Here is a 20,928-nt window from a genome sequence, read left to right as displayed (position 1 = left end):
TAACTTACATCGTCCTGGTGGCGGGGTGGGCGGCGGGGAATCAGCGGCATCTGGGCAGGGTGAAACCTCTAGGCGGCGGGGCCCAAGGGGCACTACCCTAATAGCATACATAGTGTACATGCCGGACTGTCATGGCGGGCGGGGATGCGAGGAGCCGAGTATCAGAGCCGCCGGGATGGTACGTATCATGCACACTACACACACACAACACGCACTTACACAATCATATGCTCACTATCCACGCCATAATCCCAGTGTCCACGTGAGCGTGGAGTTAATCTTAGAAAGTGTGGCGAGCACAGCAAGCCACTGAGCCCAAAGCACGGTGAGTGCATGCATATCTGCGTCCCCTCGCGGGGTTCGCTATGCTCGCCACGCTTCGGACTCGGTGGCTCACTGCACTCACCACACTTTCTCAAATTAAATCTACGCCCACGTGGACACTGGGGTTATGACGTGGATAGTGGGCATATGATCCTTTATGTGTTAGCAGGGCTCCTGTTATGTAATTTGCGTAAGTTACGTATTTTACGCAGCCAGCATATTGGTGTATTGGTATTCTCAATACACCACTATGCAAACTACGTAACGGGCGCCCAACTAACATATAAGTACCAGATATACAAATTGCATGCGGTTAGGCCTGCGCCCTAACTGCATCCATGACTCTGTACAACACATATGGCTCCAGATGTCGCCATGAGAATACCAATGTCAGATTGTAATGAAAGGTGCAACATCCTCCACAATGTGTGGGCAAGCCACTGGTACTCACGACACCTCCGGACAGAAGCTGGGCACAGACAAGGGGCCAGATGTATCAAGCTTCAAAAAGCGATAAAGTGATGAATGATACACAACCAGCCAATCAGCTCCTACCTGTCATTTTTCAAACCCAGCCTGTAACATGACAGTTAGGGGCTGATTGGATGACTGTTTATCACTCTTTATTTTATCACTTTTTGAAGCTGGATAGATCTGGCTCAAGATCTCACAAACTGGATGCAGTGGTTCTCAGACACAGGCAGGAGGTCACAGGATACACAGCCAGTATGCTTACTGGAATACTCAGACACAGGGTGGAGCGATCTAGAACACAGCTGCTGCACTGAGGTCCTGGATACAAAGTATGTACATAACCAGTAGCTAGGAACTTGCTAGGAATATAACAATGCACTAGGCATCTCTTGGATCAATAAGTAATCCATAGGGGGAGGGGCCCTAAACTGCACACCCTGGACATCTGAGGTGCTACCTGCTGAGACTTGTAGTGCAGCAAGCAGGAGGAGGAGTTTGCAGGTGCACACTAAATATAAATGCTAGACCTTTTAATATCTTGCTATATTGCATTTGAGGTTATTAGCATAGTAATGGCCATTAGTATGGGCTTCTCCACCGCATCCAGGTTACCTCAATAGGACAAGTCCCTAACACTACTCTGGGACCGGTCCAGGGCACAGGGCCCCCCAGGCCAGCCCAGCAGAACCACCCCATGGCATCACATTAGTGTGAAATTAAAGTGATAGTATAAGGGATAGGGGAAATTATATGTGATAGGACACTGGAAGGAACTAGAGACGCCTTCCTCCTTAACTAGCACCCGCCCAACTGTCCCAGATTGTTTTTCATTAGGTTGGAGTCCCAACATTCAACACTGCACACCTCAGCTTGGCACTATGAGGTTACTCTGTCCTACTGTACATATATGCTGAGTGTTAGTCTGTGGGACTGTGTTTGGGGCGCTGGGCTCTTTGGGCTGCTGTTGCTGGGCTGCTCCATGGCATCATATCATACACTTTCCATCACCCCTTTAGTTTGTTTAATATATATGTAGCACCCTTCACATTTATTATTACTTCTTACCTAGGTAAGTCCTATCACATATAATTTCCCCTATCCCTTTTACTATCACATTAATTTCACACCAATGTGATGCCATGGGGTGGTTCGGCTGGGCTGGCCTGGGGGGCCCTGTGCCTTGGGCCTGTCCCAGAGTAGTGTTAGGGACTTGTCCTATTGAGGTAACCGGGAAGCGGTGGACAAGCCCATAATGGCCATTGCTATGCTAATAACCTCAAATGCAATATAGCAAGATATTAAAAGGTCTAGCATTTATATTTAGTGTGCACCTGCAAACTCCTCCTCCTGCTTGCATCAATAAGTAATCACAAGGAACAAGGAATTCAGCAGATGCCAGGAATATCACAGAATATTACCAGCAGGGTTGAGTACTCAGAGCATGACTAAATACCAAGTAGCCACACCCAACACAGAATAAGGCATGCATGGAAACAAGGCAAAGTGGATCAGCCAAATCCTGGATCGCTCATCCGATAAGTACAAAACCCACACAGAACATACAACATGAAACTATAAACAGGTATGAGCCACAGTGGTGGATAGAGAGGTAGATGAATAGTATCAGCAGCAGTAATAGAGATTCTCTCCTATTCCCAAAATCTGCTAATATGGAATATGCAGGTTGTGATAGAATTAGAGATGGGATTATCTGTTGTGTCTCTATTGCATTGAGTACATGTGGTCAACTGAAGTTTAGATGCAAATTTAAATTAATTAAGGAATTGGTTTCTGATATTAAGGTAGGTTGCCAAATACTTCTGTGTAGGATACATTACAGGTGACACAGCGTTCTCTTTTCTCTTCGTCATGTAGGGAACTTTCTACGGCTGAACACTGAAGTTCAATGGCAGATGCAATTTAGTGATATGGTGAAAATAGTGCTGGACTCAGAAAGTCGCAATGATACCACCGACTTTATAGTGCCAGTGTTTATCTACAGGTAATCTCTAAATTATACATGAATGTGTATACCTACTGTACTTACCTGTAACAGACAAAATAGATATATTTTATGTGGTGTAGTATGTTAACTTGGAATATAACTAATGACATAATAAAATAGGATATTAGCTGTGAACAAGCATTTATCAACTTCTGTAGGCTCACCAGCATGACCATGGTGCCAAGTTTCCGTGTCCCCTTCTGGCCACAGACGTCACACCCCAAGTTTCTCAAAACTCAACAGCACTCTTGTAAATACAAAAAAATGTAACCAAAGTGTTTGATATGCTAGACAGGAGCGACATCATAAAAACAAATTGTATGGCCAAACTTGTAGCATCTGATCACCTGGAAGACCTTGCTTTAGAGTGGGCCGATGGTGGCTACTTGGCCATATATTATTATTGTGATCAATGCGCAATGGAATTTACAGAGGTAACGAAAAGTCATAATCCTTAGATTTATAGGGCCTGCTCCTTATTGACTCCGTAAACTGAAAAGATTGCAGCTTACCGAGTTCCAGAGTGCCCACCCTGCCCAAAAAATGGGCATATGCATACTGTATATGCAGGGCAGTAAAATCGTCCCCCAGTACGAACACGCCGGGTACCAAAGGCACTAGAATCGCCCCCATTGTCTCAACAGTCACATCTAGATAAGTAACCTTCTTGTAAGAACAGTCAGAGAATTGTACCAAATATCTGATCTGGTTATGATAAAAAACAATGTGTGTGAGCTTAACAGTGCGTCCCTAGGACTGCAGCTATACACCAAATTCAAGGAAAACCACATCCTATACACGGGGATACAGAGGGAACCAGATTTTAAAAAGGCACAAAAACAGTCTCAACACACAATTGCAAAAGGTAGCCTCCACTTACCTCATGGTCTGTATCCCCGTACGGAGGAGGTATTTGGGGTTGCTGTCTCCCACTTTTCCAGTTTGTTTTTAAGTGTTTTATATTATTGTGAGTTTTGATACTATGTTTACCTTTTTATATGAACACCAATAAATATCCCATTTTTTGGATGAGCATTGTAGATCACTTTCCTGTAAGCAACTCTGAAGACCACACCCATATAGGGCAGCGTCCCTAGGTGAGTCCTTCTTGTATGGGTGCGTGGTGGTGGAGGTTACCATTGTGAATTGGAGGAACAGGATAAAGAAACCCCCTACAGATCATTCAAGTCCGTACAGGTGTATTTGTTGGACTGGAGGGAGGAAAAGATCAGTGGTAAAAGACACCCCTATGTGCACATAAGGTTCTGACTTAAGATCAGTTTTGCACTAGCATCGTCCTCCAGACCAGGAACACACCTTTGGCCAATACTGGGACTAAGATAATTTACTGCAGGACATTATTTTCTCTAGTAGTTGGAAGGACGGCACTGTTTATGTCAATTTACTATTTTTGATGTTCATCAATATGGTGGATCATAAGCAGTAATATTTTTTTTTTTAAACATTGATATATAGATAAAAATATATGTAATATCTATCTATCTATCTATCTATCTATCTATCTATCTATCTATCTATTATTAGTTAGATAGATAGATAAATAGATAGATAGATAGATAGATAGATAGATAGATAGATAGATAGATATCTAATCGTATAGGCAAGGCCAACATTCTTGAACACATGGTTGGAATAGAGGGCTGCCCAAGGCACACTACAGCTAGGTTCTCAGTGTCCTACAGTATATACGGTGCTGACAGTGAGGTTGGGGAATATATACAGTATATACTGAAATGTGCCAATGTCTTATGTTGTAGTGCGGACAAAGCCATAGCTCCCGGTGAAGTTGAGGAATTGAAATCCTTACTACACAAGGCCAGAGATATAACAGGTGCAGGATCTTCTACCTGATGAAGTGTCTTTTGGGGGGAGGGGATGTTATTTACGCTTATTGTGATTTATTTTCTTATTATTTTTTCCTTTTAATATTAAGAAAACATGTATTTGAGAAAAACATGTAAAGGAACTAAATCAATTTAGCAAGGTTTTCTGGGAAAAGGCACTTTTTCTAAATTGACTTTCCTTCTCAATCATTGGTGGAAATATGGGCGTTCTATTTAAGATAGGATGTTGCTAGGGGCGGATTCAGTATTGAATCCCGGCGGTCGGGATCTCGGCGTTCAGAATCCTGACGCCGGAATCCCGACCGCCGAAATCCCAACAAGGGGGGGACGTGGATCGCCCCCCCTTGCGGGCTCGCTGCGCTCGCCACGCAGCGGGCCCGGTGCCTCGCTACGCTCGGCACACTAATTTATTCTCCCTCCAGGGGTGTCGTGGACACCCCCGAAGGGAGAATATGTCGGTATTTCGGCGGTCGGGATTCCGGCGTCGGGATTCTGAACGCCGGGATCCCTACCGCCGGGATATTAACTGCATCCCGCTAGGGGCAACCAATCCGAATCTACAACTTATTTATTTAGAACTATCTAGAAAATAATAAATAGGTCCTGATTGGTTGCCCATAGCAACATCCCATCTGAATCAGATCTCCCATCTTATAAAATTTACCCCATTGAATTATATTCAATGCTTATTCAGTGCTTATATTTCTCCTCCAACGATTTACATTTATATTTTTCTTCAACTTACTGAACTTTCCCATTTTGGATTTTACACGCCCTCTACGATGACATTGGGCATTGGCCTTGGCAGATGACGTTGATGACACTTCATGTTCTATGCAGCGGTGTAGCTAGGCGCCACGGTGCCCGGAGCAAGGGCATGCTTTGTGCCCCCCCCCCCCAGACGTAGGGTTACCACCTTTGTGTTGAGTGATTCCTGGACAGTGACCCGCCCCTTGACACACCCACAGCCCACCCATTGACCAGCCCCCGCCCCTTGACCCGCCTTATGGTTGCTGTTTTTTTACATTTGCTTCAAATCTATTCTTGATTTCTACACGGTAATGTCACATACACATTACGTCACTGTAATGCCCATTACACGTTATGCCACACACTGATGCCCATTGTACATTATGGCACACACCGTGAAGCCCATTACATGTTATGCCATGAGTGGACAATCCCCCCCCCAAAAAATCGGGAGAAAATGGACAGTGCGCGCCGAGGGCGCGCACCAAAAATTTACACCATAATGCCTATTACACGTCACACATCCATATTATACCACATACCATTGTGCCTATTACACGTTATGCCAGGGCTCAACAATTTTTCAAATACCGGACTGTCCGGAGTAATCCCGGACGGGTGGTAACCCTACCCAGACGCCTGGGGCAAACAAGTAATTTGGTGCCCTGCTCTCTCTCTCTATGCTCCCCCCCCCCCCCCCACACACACACACACACATACAAAAAAAAAACTGTTAACTGCTCTTTATAGATCCTGTTTGGAAATAAAGCTTGCCCATAAAACTACATATGGTGCAACATTCCCAGGAATGCATTTTCTGGTGTGAAAGGGGTATTATTTCGGTACTTATGTATTATCTGGGCTCCCATGTTAAATGCATCCCATTTTTTCATACCCCTACTATCCAACTACGCACGGAGTTGATTTTATATAGTGTGGCGAGCGCAGCGAGCCACCGTGCCCGAAGCGTGGCGAGCGCAGCGAGCCCCGCGAGGGGACGCGGCCTCATAAGAAAAACGGGAGCCCAGATATTACATAAGTACCATTATTTCAAATAGTCGGGACCTGCAATGCTCTGAATACAGCCAGGCTCTGCCACTGTCAGTGGCTATCACTTCTGCCTGGCGGCGGCTGTCCCCCATTTACCACGAGCATGTATTCCCCCTTGGCAAGGCAATGAGCATGTAATCCCACATGGCAACGAGCATGGAACCTCTGGCAATGAGCATGTAGAGAAGCAGCACTTATGTAGCATAATTTTTAATAGGCATGATGGTGTTTGGCATAACACATAATGGACATAATGGCGTGTAACTTAATGTGTAATGGACATTATGTTGTAAATGTTTAATGCGCGCCTTTGGTGGACAATGTCCCTGTTTATGAAGTGTATTGTGAATTTTGGCTTAATCTGTGTGGCATTATGTGAATTTTGGCTCAATCCATGTGGCATTATGAGAATTTTGGCTCAATCCGTGTGGCATTATGTGAATTTTTTCCCAATCCATGTAGCATTATGTAAATTTTGGCTCAATCCATGTGGCATTATGTGAATTTTGGCTCAATCCGTGTGGCATTATGTGAATTTTGACACAATCCATTTGGCATTATGTGAATTTTGGCTCAATCCGTGTGTGTTATTATGTGAATTTTGGCTCAATCCATGTGGCATTATGAGAATTTTGGCTCAATCCGTGTGGCATTATGTGAATTTTTTCCCAATCCATGTAGCATTATGTAAATTTTGGCTCAATCCATGTGGCATTATGTGAATTTTGGCTCAATCCGTGTGGCATTATGTGAATTTTGACACAATCCATTTGGCATTATGTGAATTTTGGCTCAATCCGTGTGTGTTATTATGTACATTTTGGCTCAATCCATGTGGCATTATGTGAATTTTGACACAATCCATGTGGCATTATTTGAATTTTGGCTCAATCCATGTGGCATTATGTCAATTTTGGCTCATTCCATTTGGCATCATGTGTAAGGGGCAAGTATAATGGGGTCTAGTATTTTGTTGCATAATGTGTAGAAGTTGTATATGGTGTTGACACGCCCCCTGTTGAGTGGCCACACACCCTTTTCTGGAGCGCGCCTTTGGCGCGCGCACAACTACATCCTTCACTTCTGTCGCCATGGTGGGCCTGCGTACTTTAAATGCCAGGGCCTATTTTTTATTCCATTCCCACCCTCTCCTGCCGCTCTCTTAGCATGTACACTGGCACCACTAACACCGCCCCTCCCCCACCCAAACCCTTTTTTAATATGGTGCCCCCCCTGTCATTTTTTCCTGGATCCGCCCCTGTACACACACGTAGACATTGTGTACACACACACACATCACACTACGTACACACCCATATATACGTAGCACACCTCAGACACTAACACATTGGACAGATAACACACAACACAACACACACACACATACCATATGTACTCGAGAATAAGCCTACTTTTTCAGAACAGTTTTTATGCTGAAAAAGCCCCCCTCGGCTTATACTCGAGTGAGGGTCCCACTTGAGTCAATAAGTTTTCCCAGTTTTTTTGTTGTAAAATTAGGTGCCTCGGCTTATATTCGGGTCGACTTATACTCGAGTATATACGGTACATAACACACCACAAGCAGTACAACACACACCCATATACACTACAACACACCCAAAAACAGTACAACACAAACAAACACACAGAACACACACAGTTATACCCCTTTTACACCAAAAATCCCAGATCAAACATGGCATTTGGAACATGGATCTAAGCCAAGTCAGATCCGTGATTTGCACTGTTTACACTGTGGTGCCTACCAGCAGTGTAGACAGAGGTGGCGCTTGAAGATGACATCATCTCCAGGCGCTGGGATCACGATTTCCCCTGCTGAGACCACCGATAATTGCGCTGGGGGCAAGCCCAGCACCAAGGTAAGCTGCTGGGCTGCCCCCAGCCCCTGTGCACCCCCAGCCCCCATCTGAGAGGCATCCATTCACCTCCTGCCCGCCTCTGCTGCTGACAGCAGACACCAACGGAGACTGTGAGCAATCCCTGCCAAATCTCCATACTGACCTCAAGATACTGCAGTCGGAGGTGGGGCTTCCAAATTGATATAAACAGGCACCTGGTCAGATGAATGTAACAGGTAGCAGGTGGGAGGAATGTGACATGTAGTGTGACAGAGGTGCATGTACCTGCATCACCCCACCATCTCTGTCCTTGCGTCACCCCGCCATCTCTGTCCCTGCGTCACCCCACCATCTCTGTCCCTGCATCACCCCACCATCTCTGTCCCTGTGTCACCCCACTGTCTCTGTCCATGCATCACCCCGCCATGTGGCATAATGTGAATTTTGGCTCAATCCAGGTGACATAATGTGAATGTTTGCTCAATCCATGTGGCATCATGTGAATTTGGGCTCAATCTATGTTGCATAATGTGATTTTTGGTCCAGTATATGTACTGTAGCATAACGTGAATTTTGGCTCTTCCAGTTTGGCATAACATGAATTTTGGCTCAATCCGGGTGGTATAATGTGAATTTCTTTGCTCATTCTATGTCGCATAAGGGGAATTTTGGCTCTTTCTGTGTGGCATAATATTTAAGGGGCAAGCGTAAGGGGGTCTACTACTGTTTTGCATAATGTGTATAAGGGGCATACAGCATGGGTACTCTACACTCAAGGACATGCCCCCTTTTAAGTGGCAGCACCCTCTTTTTCTGGAGTGTGCACATAACTTCATCCTTCAATTTAGGGGAAGATGTCTGCCTTTTGATCAGGGTCGTGTGGGTAGACTATTTTGTCATTATGATTTCAAAAGAGTAAACACCGTTGTTTGACAATAAATGGCGACACCCAACCAGTAACCATGAGTGACAGAAAAGTTTGTGAGTTATCATTCATATTCTCTGACAAATGGCCAGAAAATCACAAATTCTGCTAAAGTATGTAAACTTTTGCGCACAACTGTATTTATATCTTCAAATTCTCTAGAGCCTGACTTAAAACTTAAAAAGAATCAATTTAGACAGTTTGAAACTGAATAGGCTAAATCAGATTAACATCAGAGTTTAGAGTATTATTTATTTATTTAATATCAGTTTCTTATATAGCGCACACAGATTCAACAGCGCTTTACAGAGTATAGTTGAACATTCACATCAGTGCCTGCCCCAGTGGAGCTGTATTCGGCATGAAAAGCCGGCGGTCGGGATCCCGGCGTTCAAAATCCCGATGCCGGAATCCCGAAAGCCGAAATCCCGACAAGGTGGGGACGTGGATCATGAGGCACATTCTCAGAGGAGCAGGGTCCAGAGATGTTGGGAGAAGGGAAGTGAATCTTATGATAGTCCGGTATTCCCAGGACTACAAGCCCCTGACCAACCACAAATGTGCCCCTGGCTCGTCGTTACATGGAAAGTGATAAAATTGTTCAAAACTCTCTTAACCAAGGACATTATGTGTCATGTATGAGATATGACAGCGCTGGAGGTAATAGAGGTCTGTGTGGCCCTCACTTCAGGCTTCTGCTGTAAGTCCTTCATCTGGCTGCCCACCCACGGAGCGGGTCCCAACAGCCTGGACACCGTCCCCCACTGCAGCAGCACGGATCTACTGACCCCCTACAGGACAGGTCCCGCTGGCTGTTCCCCGCCCCCCCTGCAGCGCTGAGGAAGAACCAGGAGCAGGACCCCAGAGGCAGCTGGTCCCCGTCCTCCACAACAGCAGCAGCGGTGATCCTCCGGCTGCCACCAACGATCAGGACCCCGGAAGCAGCTGGTGACTGGTCCCCCTCTCCCCACTGCAGCAGCGGTGACCCTGCTGCCCATTGAAGAACCGGGACCCCGGAAGCAACAGCGGTGAGACCGGCGGCCATGGACACGCGCCGCACATTTAAAAAAAATAAATAACTTCAGGCAGATGGCAGCGCTGGCCGCACTGTGTGTGCGCGTAATGTATGTGATGGCTGCCCGATGCCCGCTGCCCGCATCAGTATTCCCGGACAATGTATAGTCCGGGGCAGCCACCCTTCCGGACTCCGGACGCCGGTCTCAAATACCGGACTGTCCGGAGTAATCCCGGACGGGTGGTAACCCTACCCAGACGCCTGGGGCAAACAAGTAATTTGGTGCCCTGCTCTCTCTCTCTATGCTCCCCCCCCCCCCCCCCCCCACACACACACACATACAAAAAAAAAACTGTTAACTGCTCTTTATAGATCCTGTTTGGAAATAAAGCTTGCCCATAAAACTACATATGGTGCAACATTCCCAGGACACTGCATATGCTGGGACATGTAGTTCTTCATGTTGAAACACATTAATGAACATTTCCTCCCCTATCTGAAAGGTGACTCTCACACAAATGTAAAATAAATATCCACTCATGTGACGGCTCCATCTCCAACCCTACAACCCCCCATTCCCCCCCCTCCCCATGCAATTGTGTGTGGGGGGGGTGCCATTAGGAGGTGCTGTGCACCACTGGCACCTCCCGTGCGCACGCCTATGTACTAACTACTGCCGTCGCAGAAAGTGTCCTTGACTGGCTTTTTGTGTTAACATACCTTACCACCTCCCCACTGCCCGCGCTGACCGTCTGCAATCTGCATGTCCTCTATAGTCAAGACAGTGTCTCTGCTACCGCCTCCTCTCCGACGGTGGGCCAGTCTGCTGCTGCCATGCGCGATGTGACATGTCTGGCGCACGAGAGGGGTCTAGTAAGTCCATAACAAGCGCCGGGCCAGAGTGCGCATGTCTGGAGTTCAGGACGTCTTTGTATGCGGCCCACGCTGCAGAGAGGAGGCGGTAGTAGCAGAGACGCTGACGTAACTATAGAGGACCTGCAGACGGTCAGCGCGGGTGGGGAGGAGGCGCTAAGATATGCAAATAATCGCGGAGAATGACACTTTTCCAAGGCGGCAGTAGTTAGTAACTCTCGCCTTAAGATGGCCACAGCAGGGGGCGCCCTGCAAACAGTTGGCGCCCGGAGCACAAGCTCCGGTGGCGCCACCCTAGCTACGCCTCTGGTTCTATGTAATGACTAGTGGCAGCAGCTTCAGCACTCGGAGGAAGTGGTTCTTGTTCTTTCACTATTTTACCCTCTGAATTTTTGTTCTTCATTATCTACCTGGAGTTATATTACTAGACGGCACAGGAGAGTAGTGCACCCCTAAACCACATACACCTGGCAGAGACAGAAAAAATCAGTTGGATTAAAATAACCATTTTATTTTGGGGTTATTTAATACATGCAGCACAGGAGAGTGTAGCCGGCCTAAACCACACACACACACACAAAATGCAAAACCTAAAAAAATTAGACATAACCCTTTAATTTTTGGGATATTTATATAGAGCATAGGAGAGTGTACCGCGCACAAACACACACACACTGTCACTGGATTTATATGGCTGTCGGCTGAACCACTGGACAGCATTACTGGACTTAACGGCAGTACCACTGGACTTCATGACAGTACTGGATTTAATGGCGGTACCACTGGGAATTAACAACAGTACCATTAGAGTAGTAGTACCACTGGACTTATCGGCAGTACTAGACTTAACAGCAGTACCACTGGACTTAACGGGAGTAACATTGGACTTAATGACAATACTGAACTTAACGGCAGTATCATTGCACTTAACAACAGTACCACTGAATTTAACAGCAAAGCCATTGGACTAGCAGTACCACTGGACTTAACAGCAGTACCATTGGACTAGCAGTACCACTGGACTTAACAGCAGTACCATTGGACTAGCAGTACCACTGGACTTAACAGCAGTACCATTGGACTAGCAGTACCACTGGACTTAACAGCAGTATATCACGGCCGGAGGATCTTGAGGACCCACCTCAGGTTCAGATTCAGGCGAGACTGGGGCGGGACGCCCTTGGAACTTGGCAGGTTGGATGTACGACCTCTGCATATATTTTGGGCAGTGGGTTTTGACGAATACTCCAAAGCGAGGGCGCGGAGTCTAACTGCCCAGCGGTCTTCTCCAGGGACCCCCGCAAGGAAGTTTGGTTTTCGCTGCGTCTGGACAGCAGGTCGCGGCCCCTCACTTGGAGCACCCACGGGTGCCCTAGATGGAGCGGACAGGATGAGCCACTCAGGTTAGGGATCGGGACAGGAGTAGGAAGGTCGTAGGGAGTACCGGGATGTTTTGAGGCAAAAACTGAGATGTGGATGACGTAAACCAGAGAATGCTGACGGAGAAACTGACGACTTGGCCGGATGACTACTGTAACTGAAAATGGCACACTTGGCTTTAGAAGAATAAACGAGAACTGAAAAGGACCAGACTTGGTTTAAACGTAAACTGACAACTTTGTCCAAAAGGCGAGGCTTGAAACTGAAGACTGCCGACACGGCTACAGGAGATGATGACGGAACTGGAATATCAGGATAGCAGGGAGGAACGGGTTAACACACAGGAGCAGGAACAGGATCAGAGCTGGGACAGGAGAGCTGGATCTGGCAGGAGAGCAGGATCAGCAGAACCACACCCAACCAGTGGAGCTGCAGAGAGATGCTGACAGCTGACGAGTTGTTCCAGCAATGAGGCTAAGAGCCTCCTGGAACTTATACCTCAGCCCAGCAAGGTCCGGCCCCCTAGTGGGGGAGGAAGGTATCAAATAGAAGCACTGAGTGCCGATCACGTGACCTGCCCAACATGGCGGCGCCCAGTCCCGGGAGCCGGCGTCTGTGCTGCTGCCGGACCCGCCAATAGACTGGGGAGCCTCCGGACTACCCGCCGCCTGCATCCAGCCAGCCCCGCACCATCACGGCGCCAGGACCGGTGAACGCGGAGGGGTGAGTAGCCGGTGCCGGGCCTGGCACCGCGCCGGGCTGTGACAGTACCCCCCCTTTTAGGAGTGGCCACTGGACACTTAGCTGGGTTCCTGAGGAAGAAACTCTTTACCAGGTTTGGCGCATGAACATCCTCTGCTGGTACCCACGATCTCTCCTCCGGACCATACCCTTTCCAGTCTACCAAGAACTGCAGTCTACCCCGGAGTTGACGGGCATCTAGAATCTTTTTGATCTCAAACTCCACCCCTTTCTGAGTCTTCAAAGCGAGGGATCTGGGAGGAGTCTTCCGAAAACGATTCAGAATCAGGGGTTTGAGCAGGGACACATGAAAGGTGGAGGAGATCTTCAACGAAGATGGAAGCCTGAGTCGGACGGCCACTGGGTTAATTATTTGCGTGATGGTATATGGGCCTATAAATCTCGGGGCCAATTTCATGGTGGGCACCTTGAGTCGCAAATTCCTGGTAGATAACCAAACTCGATCGCCCACCCGATATGCGGGAGCAGCAGATCGTCGCATGTCTGCAAATTTTTTGTATTTAACGGAAGCCTTCCGTAGGGCAGAATGGACATTTTTCCAGATGTCCGAGAAGAAACGTAAAGAGGTGTTAGCAGCGGGTACTTCGGTGGCAGGCAATTGAGGGAACTCAGGTACTCGGGGGTGTCTACCGTAAACCACGAAAAAAGGAGTAGTTTGAGAAGAACTGTGGTACATGTTGTTATGCGAGAATTCGGCCCAGGGCAGCAATTCCACCCAATTATCCTGAGACGAGGAGAGGTATAACCGAAGAAAGGTCTCGAGGTCCTGGTTTACCCTCTCGGTTTGCCCATTTGTTTGGGGGTGGTATGCGGTTGAGAACTTTAACTGAATATTAAGAGCTGAGCAGAGGGCACGCCAGAACCTCGCCACAAACTGCACTCCGCGGTCCGAAATGATCTCTTCTGGGAGGCCATGAAGACGAAAGACGTGAGAAATGAACAACTGGGCTAGTGATGGGGCGCTTGGTAAGCCCTTGAGGGGCACGAAATGGGCCATCTTCGAGAAACGGTCGATGATAACCCAAATGGTGTTGAAACCCTCAGCGGAGGGTAAGTCCGTAATGAAGTCCATCGCGAGGTGAGACCAGGGACGGGATGGAATGGACAGTGGGCGGAGTTTTCCGGCAGGGGCCTGGCGAGGTGACTTATGTTGAGCGCACACTGGACATGAGGAGACATAGGATTGAACGTCCTTGCGAAGAGAGGGCCACCAATAAGAACGTCGCAGAAAGTCCAATGTTTTATGAACACCGGGATGACCTGTGAATTTGGACTGATGAGCCCATTTCAGCAGCTTCGGTCTTAATTCAGTGGGCACGAAAGTTTTGCCGGTCGGAGGAGTAGGCAACTGAGTAACCGCAAAGACCATGGAGTCCAGCACTGGTGGCGTTAATCTCTCCTCCTCAGAGGGTGAGAAGGACCGGGATAAGGCGTCTGCCTTGGTATTTTTTGAGCCAGGACGGAAGGACAATTTGAACTGGAACCGGGTGAAGAAGAGTGCCCACCGGGCCAGGCGAGGATTGAGGCACTGGGCTGACTGAAGGTACAGCAAATTCTTGTGGTCGGTGTAGACTGTAAATGGATGTTGCGCCCCCTCTAGAAGGTATCGCCATTCCTCCAAGGCTAGTTTGATCGCGAGTAGCTCTTGTTCTCCTATGGGGTAGTTACGCTCAGCTGGAGCGAATCTGCGGGAAAAGAAACTGCAGGGATGAAGTTTCCCATCCTCCCCATACTGGGAGAGAACGGCTCCTACTGCCTCGGATGAAGCATCGACCTCAAGAATGAAGGGGTGTTTCATGTCAGGTTGTCTGAGGACAGGTGCTGTAATAAAAGCTTGTTTTAATTTTTCAAAAGCATCTACGGCTGTTTGGGACCAGTTGGCAGGGTTAGCCCCTTTCCTTGTGAGGGCCGTGATAGGGGCGACTATGGAAGAGAACCCTTGGATAAATTTGCGGTAGTAGTTTGCGAACCCCAAGAAGCGTTGAACCGCACGTAGGGTTGTGGGCTTCGTCCAATCTAGAATAGCTGCTACTTTCTCGGGGTCCATCTGTAAACCCTGCCCGGACACAATGTACCCTAGGAAAGGTACGGCAGTCTGTTCAAAGATACATTTCTCCAGTTTACAGTACAATTTGTTCTGACGGAGACGACTTAGGACCTCCTTGACTTGATCCCGATGGGTGTCCAGATCCCGAGAGAAGACCAAAATGTCGTCGAGGTAAACCACAACTGACGTGTATAGAAGGTCCCGAAAGATCTCGTTCACGAAGTCCTGGAAGACGGCCGGGGCATTACAAAGTCCGAAGGGCATTACGAGATATTCGTAATGCCCATCCCTGGTGTTGAAGGCCGTCTTCCATTCATCCCCCTCTCGGATGCGAATTAAATTATAAGCCCCACGGAGATCCAACTTGGAGAAAACTTTAGCACCTTTAATTCGGTCGAAGAGCTCGGGAATGAGAGGCAGAGGATATCGATTCTTAATAGTGATCTCGTTAAGTCCCCGATAATCTATACAGGGACGAAGAGAGCCGTCTTTTTTTTTTACAAAAAAAATCCGGCTCCCGCGGGGGAAGAGGAGGGGCGAATGAACCCCTTCTGTAAATTCTCGGTGATATAATCTGACATGGCCTGAGTCTCAGTCAAGGATAGGGGGTAAATGCGTCCGCGGGGAGGACTGGATCCAGGTATCAGATCAATAGGACAATCCCACCTCCGATGAGGTGGTAAGATGTCGGCCGCCCTCTTGTTGAATACGTCCAGGAAGGATCTATAGGGAACGGGAACCTCAAATTGTGGTTTAGTCTCGGTATTACAGAGAGGAACTACTCTATTCAAACAAGATTTAGCGCATGAAGAGTTCCAGGAAAGGATCTGCATTGAAGACCAGTCGATCTGCGGGTTGTGTCTTCTTAGCCAGGGAAGGCCTAGGACCATGGAAAAGGAGGCTCGGGGAATGACCAGGAATTCGATTTGTTCCTGGTGGAGTACGCCTACCCGAAGGGTCAAAGGGGTAGTACAGCAGGATATCAGGCCTTGTGGAATGGGGCTACCATCGACTGCGGTTAAGCGGATCGGGGTCTCTAATTCTAATAACGGGATTTTATGTTGCTGAACAAACTCTTGAGACAGGAAATTAGCAGCTGCTCCAGAATCTAATAATGCTGAGACGTTGATGTTTTTCTTGAGGAAGAGCTGAACCGCAAGTAAGGAATCTAGACAAGTCGGAGAGGTTTGGACTTGTCCTAATCGGACCTCTCCGGACCCTATTAGGACCGAGAGTTTCCCGGACGCTTCACACATTGGGCGATTAGATGGCCGGCCTCGCCACAATATAGGCAAAGATTCTCTCGTCGACGTCGCTGCCTCTCCTCGACTGACAGATGAGCCCGGTTCACCTGCATCGGTTCTTCAGGAGTTGGAGTGGGCACAGGAGGAGGACGAGGTACAGGATAGGTACGGGGACGCTCTCCTTTGTTTTTCTCCGTCTGTCTCTCACGGTATCGTAGATCCACCTTGTTACAGAGGGAGATCAACTCGTCTAGAGTCTCGGGAAGATCTCGTGTCGCCAGATCGTCTTTAATTCGCTCTGATAAACCGCTCCAGAAGGCTGAGAATAGAGCCTCTTCGTTCCAACTAACTTCCGATGCTAAAGTTTGGAACTGTACCACGTATTGAGCTACTGAGCGGTTCCCCTGCCGTATGCGCAGGATCTCCATAGCCGAGGAAGTATTGCGTCCGGGCTCGTCAAAGATACGACGAAATTGAGCAATGAAGTCACGATAGTTTGATAGAAGAGGATCGTCCCTCTCCCACAGGGGAGAGACCCAGTCCAGAGCGGTTCCGGATAACAAAGAAACTATGTATGCCACACGTGTCTTGTCTGACGGGAAGAGACCAGGCTGCAAAGTAAAATGGACGTCGCATTGGTTTAAAAAACCGCGGCACTGCTTGGGTGTTCCATCAAACTTGCTTGGAGAAGGCAAATGGAGCTGATTGGAGGCAGAGGATGCGCCAGACTGAGAACGGGCAGAATCAGCTGGAGGCCGAGATGATGCTTTAGGTAAGGATGTCTGTAGAAGATCTTGTCGGTGCGCGATGTCTTGAAGGCCCTGAGCCAACTGCCTCTGTGTATTCTCCAGCCCCTCCAAACGAGCCGCAATCTGCTGAAGTAAATCGGCCCCAATACTGGGTCCTGAGGCGGAATCCATGTGGCTGGAACAAACTATCACGGCCGGAGGATCTTGAGGACCCACCTCAGGTTCAGATTCAGGCGAGACTGGGGCGGGACGCCCTTGGAACTTGGCAGGTTGGATGTACGACCTCTGCATATATTTTGGGCAGTGGGTTTTGACGAATACTCCAAAGCGAGGGCGCGGAGTCTAACTGCCCAGCGGTCTTCTCCAGGGACCCCCGCAAGGAAGTTTGGTTTTCGCTGCGTCTGGACAGCAGGTCGCGGCCCCTCACTTGGAGCACCCACGGGTGCCCTAGATGGAGCGGACAGGATGAGCCACTCAGGTTAGGGATCGGGACAGGAGTAGGAAGGTCGTAGGGAGTACCGGGATGTTTTGAGGCAAAAACTGAGATGTGGATGACGTAAACCAGAGAATGCTGACGGAGAAACTGACGACTTGGCCGGATGACTACTGTAACTGAAAATGGCACACTTGGCTTTAGAAGAATAAACGAGAACTGAAAAGGACCAGACTTGGTTTAAACGTAAACTGACAACTTTGTCCAAAAGGCGAGGCTTGAAACTGAAGACTGCCGACACGGCTACAGGAGATGATGACGGAACTGGAATATCAGGATAGCAGGGAGGAACGGGTTAACACACAGGAGCAGGAACAGGATCAGAGCTGGGACAGGAGAGCTGGATCTGGCAGGAGAGCAGGATCAGCAGAACCACACCCAACCAGTGGAGCTGCAGAGAGATGCTGACAGCTGACGAGTTGTTCCAGCAATGAGGCTAAGAGCCTCCTGGAACTTATACCTCAGCCCAGCAAGGTCCGGCCCCCTAGTGGGGGAGGAAGGTATCAAATAGAAGCACTGAGTGCCGATCACGTGACCTGCCCAACATGGCGGCGCCCAGTCCCGGGAGCCGGCGTCTGTGCTGCTGCCGGACCCGCCAATAGACTGGGGAGCCTCCGGACTACCCGCCGCCTGCATCCAGCCAGCCCCGCACCATCACGGCGCCAGGACCGGTGAACGCGGAGGGGTGAGTAGCCGGTGCCGGGCCTGGCACCGCGCCGGGCTGTGACACAGTACCATTGGACTAGCAGTACCACTGGACTTAATGGTAGTACCATTCGACTTAATGGCAGTACTGAACTTAACGGCAGTATCACTGGACTAGCAGTGCCAGTGGACTTAACAGAAGTACCATTGGACTTAACAGCAGCACTAGACAGCACAGAACACCAGCACTGGCAGCAGATAGCACAGTTCCACCGGACACCACCACTGCGACCTGGTTGCCACCTCACACCAGCTTCCCAGAGAGACACAGAGACACAACCTCCCTCAACTCTCTCCAGTACCGGTGTGAAGATGGCGGCGGATGTGCATACTGTAGCTCCAGATTCTTACTAACACATTAGATATCTCACGGTTACGCTGCTCTGGGCTTTCTGGCTTATGCTGGTTTATTTTGGTGTTGCACCCCACACCTAGGATATAGTAATAGGGACCCTAATCAATGGAGGACTTGGGGGCATACCACATATTTGCAAATATATCCAAGATCTCTGAATCCTGCTACCATGTGGTTACTGATATAATTCACTGTGCTAGGGGTAACAATGGGCCTACTGTAACTCAGCATGGCTTGCTAAGCAGAGCACATACGCTGCTCATCGATACTATAAAACGCTGCTGGTCCAAACGTTCGCCCCCCCAACTGCTGAATCCCCTCGGTACCTTGCAAGGGGATATATGTGAAAATATGAAATGATTTATCTCCCTTTCGGAAACAAAAATCAGTCTAAACTGACTTTTATTTCCACCAGAGACCATTAAAGAGGGGGCATCGGCCCACCCGCATTCCCAGGAGAACGCCCACTCTTTTCATGGGGATGCCCATAAAACGCTGGGCATTCGCCTGCTTGGGGCCCTGCACGCTCCTCACTCTCCCCTACTCATGCAAACGCTTCGACGATTGTGACACTGGCCAAAGGTGTTTGCACAAATTTGCACAAATTAGGGAATGTGCAGAACCCCTCACCATCGGTACTGGGCCAAATCTGTCCCCTTTCGAGCCCTAATGAATCACCCCAATGTGTTTTTTTTCTTCCGCAGTATAGCCCCTCCCTTTCACACACCTGAGTGGTATCACTAAACTGATGGAGCCACTGCCAGTATGTATAGACAATGTGCGCATTTGCTCTACATCTTGGGCTTTGGCACTCAGCCCTTGTGGCTGGTTCAGCTGGACCTCAAGAACTGTGGAGTTTGTGTTTCAGGGCCCAGATAGGCCCCACAATAGACACCAACTCATCATGTGTTTTGGGTTCTCCCTGGGTCACCCAGCGATGTATGACCCGTAACGGTCCAGTACTATCCTGTCCACAATGTCAGCAGGACTTATAGACAGGTTGGAGCCACTTGCACACTATGGGCCTTATTCTGGTTCACTCTTAGAGGCAAATTCCTTCTTAAGTGGACAAAGCCATGTGCTCTGCAGGTGGGGCAGATGTCACATGTGCAGAGAGACTAGATTTGGGTGGGGTTTTACTTCAAAGTGAGATCTATATTGCAGTGTAGAAATAAATCAGCCAGTATTTCCCCTGCACAGAAACAAAATAACTCACCCAAATCTAATTCTCTATGCACATGTTACATCTGCCCCACCTGCAGTGCACATGGTCCTGTCCATTTGAGAAACAATTTGCCTCTAAGAGTGTACCAGAAAAAGTCCCTAGATGCAGGAGATCCAACATTTTGGAGCTTATTTTTTTTGTCAAATCAGCAATCATGGACTCTGTGAGACCTCACGGCTAGGGTAACTACCAGTTGGGCTATTATCTCTCCTCTGACAGGCAGATCCTGTCAGAAGAGGCAAGGCTGATGTCACTAAACCCCACCGCACAACGGCAGCCTCATTAATTTACTAGTCTGTGGGTGGGGCTAAAATGATGCAAAATGATGCAAATCACATCACTTAGCCCCACCCCCTCCCCAAGGACCCACAAAATTCAGAAATTTATAGAGCGGGGAAGGGGGGAGTAGGGGCTGTGGCTACAATGCGGGTGATTTGCCCACCTTCCCGGGGGTCCTGGAGGGGGATCTGATTTGTGGGACCCTACCGGTCATTCTGGGAGGGTAGGCAAGTATGTAGTAACCTTATATGGGATAAAGAAATGCTATGGGCATTGGTCCCCAACCAAAAGGGGTGAGTTAGGTACGCCAGCATTTGATGGATATACACAACTACACATTGGAACCATCTTCTATTTTCTATGTACTGCGAGTAAGCTGATTCATCATACCACATGGGTACTGAGAATTTTCCAAAATAAAGAAACCCTGGGGGGTGGGCATCAAGCTGATTAAAGTGTAAAATTAGAAAAAGCTGCTGTGTCTTGCTGTCGAACTATGACTCCCAGCAAGCCTGCACCACATGCAGGGACTTTAAGAACCACAGCAGT

General features: G+C 48.4%; 1 protein-coding gene across 2 annotated transcripts in view; it reads left to right on the top strand.

Annotated features, from left to right (window-relative positions):
* The window catches only part of LOC146019744 (uncharacterized), a 178,833-nt gene that overhangs the window by 143,769 nt on the left and 14,136 nt on the right, over nt 1–20,928 (top strand). For both annotated transcript variants that reach the window (XM_083152271.1, XM_083152270.1), the window contains exons 2-3: nt 2,674–2,800; nt 4,582–4,655. In XM_083152271.1, the coding sequence (XP_083008397.1) occupies nt 2,674–2,800; nt 4,582–4,655 (201 nt within the window). The remainder of the gene's footprint in view (nt 1–2,673; nt 2,801–4,581; nt 4,656–20,928) is intronic.

This window comes from Crinia signifera, chromosome 7 (genome assembly GCF_055691185.1).
Source record: "Crinia signifera chromosome 7, ASM5569118v1, whole genome shotgun sequence".
In the NCBI taxonomy this organism is placed as follows: domain Eukaryota; kingdom Metazoa; phylum Chordata; class Amphibia; order Anura; family Myobatrachidae; genus Crinia; species Crinia signifera.
The sequence above is the reverse complement of the archived record's forward strand: the minus strand, read 5'-3'. Positions and strand labels throughout refer to the sequence as shown.